Below are 2,500 nucleotides of genomic sequence, written 5' to 3'. Positions count from 1 at the left end.
ATCATGTCTTCTTAGGTCTATTCTGGATGTACAATGCGATTTCCGTAGTTATTTTCCATTTCAGTTGGAAAATGCAGTCGGATGTTTGGGGTACTATAAGTGATCAAGGGGTAGTAACTCATATTACAGGAGGAAACTTTGCGCAGAGTTCCATTACTATTAATGGGTGGCTTCGAGATTTCTTATGGGCACAGGCATCTCAGGTAATTCAGTCTTATGGTTCTTCATTATCTGCATATGGTCTCTTTTTCTTAGGTGCTCATTTTGTCTGGGCTTTCAGTTTAATGTTTCTATTCAGTGGCCGTGGTTATTGGCAAGAACTCATTGAATCCATCGTTTGGGCTCATAACAAATTAAAAGTTGCTCCTGCTACTCAGCCTAGAGCCTTGAGCATTGTACAAGGACGTGCTGTAGGAGTAACCCATTACCTTCTGGGTGGAATTGCCACAACATGGGCATTCTTCTTAGCAAGAATTATTGCAGTAGGATAATGGCTAGGAGGATTTGAAAGGCATTATGGCATTAAGATTTCCGAGGTTTAGCCAAGGCTTAGCTCAGGACCCCACTACTCGTCGTATTTGGTTTGGTATTGCTACCGCACATGACTTCGAGAGTCATGATGATATTACTGAGGAACGTCTTTATCAGAACATTTTTGCTTCTCACTTTGGGCAATTAGCAATAATCTTTCTGTGGACGTCCGGAAATCTCTTTCATGTAGCTTGGCAAGGAAATTTTGAGTCATGGATACAAGACCCTTTACATGTAAGACCTATTGCTCATAGCAATTTGGGATCCTCATTTTGGTCAACCAGCTGTAGAAGCCTTTACTCGAGGAGGTGCTACCGGTCCAGTGAATATCGCTTATTCCGGCGTTTATCAGTGGTGGTATACAATCGGATTACGCACTAATGAAGATCTTTATACTGGAGCTCTTTTTCTATTATTTCTTTCTGCTATATCCTTAATAGCGGGTTGGTTACACTTACAACCAAAATGGAAACCAAGCGTTTCGTGGTTCAAAAATGCCGAATCTCGTCTAAATCATCATTTGTCAGGACTTTTCGGAGTGAGTTCTTTGGCTTGGACAGGACATTTAGTTCATGTCGCTATTCCAGGATCCAGGGGACAGTACGTCAGATGGAATAATTTTTTAGATGTATTACCCTATCCTCAAGGGTTGGGACCACTTTTTACGGGTCAGTGGAATCTTTATGCCCAAAACCCTGATTCGAGTAGCCATTTATTTGGTACTTCCCAAGGAACAGGAACTGCCATTCTAACCCTTCTCGGTGGATTTCATCCACAAACGCAAAGTTTATGGCTGACCGATATTGCTCATCATCATTTAGCTATTGCATTTATTTTCCTGATCGCTGGTCATATGTATAGAACTAACTTCGGGATTGGGCACAGTATCAAAGATCTTTTAGAAACACATATTCCTCCAGGGGGTCGATTAGGGCGTGGGCATAAGGGTCTTTATGACACAATCAATAATTCGCTTCATTTTCAATTAGGTCTTGCTCTAGCCTCTTTAGGGGTTATTACTTCCTTAGTAGCTCAACACATGTACTCTTTACCTGCTTATGCATTCATAGCACAAGACTTTACTACTCAAGCTGCGTTATATACTCATCACCAATACATCGCAGGGTTTATCATGACAGGAGCCTTTGCTCATGGAGCTATATTCTTCATTAGAGATTACAATCCAGAACAGAATGAGGATAATGTATTGGCAAGAATGTTAGACCACAAAGAAGCTATCATATCTCATTTAAGTTGGGCCAGCCTGTTTCTTGGGTTCCATACCTTGGGCCTTTATGTTCATAACGATGTTATGCTCGCTTTTGGTACTCCGGAAAAACAAATCTTGATTGAACCTATATTTGCCCAATGGATACAATCCGCTCATGGTAAGACTTCATATGGGTTCGATGTACTCTTATCTTCAACGAATGGCCCAGCATTCAATGCAGGTCGAAGCATATGGTTACCGGGCTGGTTGAATGCTGTTAATGAGAATAGTAATTCACTCTTCTTAACAATAGGTCCTGGGGACTTCTTGGTTCATCATGCTATTGCTCTAGGTTTGCATACAACTACACTGATTTTAGTAAAAGGTGCTTTAGATGCACGTGGTTCCAAGTTAATGCCAGATAAAAAGGATTTCGGTTATAGTTTTCCTTGCGACGGCCCAGGACGCGGCGGTACTTGTGATATTTCTGCTTGGGACGCATTTTATTTGGCAGTTTTCTGGATGTTAAATACCATTGGGTGGGTTACTTTTTATTGGCATTGGAAACACATCACTTTATGGCAGGGTAACGTTTCACAATTTAATGAATCTTCCACTTATTTAATGGGATGGTTAAGAGATTATCTATGGTTAAACTCTTCACAACTTATCAATGGATATAATCCTTTTGGTATGAATAGTTTATCCGTATGGGCGTGGATGTTCTTATTTGGACATCTTGTTTGGGCTACTGGATTT

General features: G+C 40.8%; 2 protein-coding genes across 2 annotated transcripts in view; both read left to right on the top strand.

Annotated features, from left to right (window-relative positions):
• The window catches only part of LOC135664685 (photosystem I P700 chlorophyll a apoprotein A1-like), an 879-nt gene extending 388 nt beyond the window's left edge, over nt 1–491 (top strand). Inside the window, exon 1 of the mRNA XM_065177035.1 lies at nt 1–491. This exon is cut by the window's left edge and continues 388 nt beyond it. Coding sequence (XP_065033107.1) covers nt 1–491 — 491 coding nt within the window.
• A 25-nt stretch (nt 492–516) lies between these two features.
• LOC135664682 (photosystem I P700 chlorophyll a apoprotein A2-like) overlaps nt 517–2,500 on the top strand; it is a 2,455-nt gene continuing 471 nt past the window's right edge. The window contains 2 exon segments of the mRNA XM_065177032.1: nt 517–783; nt 785–2,500. The exon segment at nt 785–2,500 is cut by the window's right edge and continues 471 nt beyond it. Of these exon segments, the coding sequence (XP_065033104.1) occupies nt 517–783; nt 785–2,500 (1,983 nt within the window).

This window comes from Musa acuminata, unplaced genomic scaffold (genome assembly GCF_036884655.1).
Source record: "Musa acuminata AAA Group cultivar baxijiao unplaced genomic scaffold, Cavendish_Baxijiao_AAA HiC_scaffold_871, whole genome shotgun sequence".
NCBI lineage: Eukaryota > Viridiplantae > Streptophyta > Magnoliopsida > Zingiberales > Musaceae > Musa > Musa acuminata.
The sequence above is the reverse complement of the archived record's forward strand: the minus strand, read 5'-3'. Positions and strand labels throughout refer to the sequence as shown.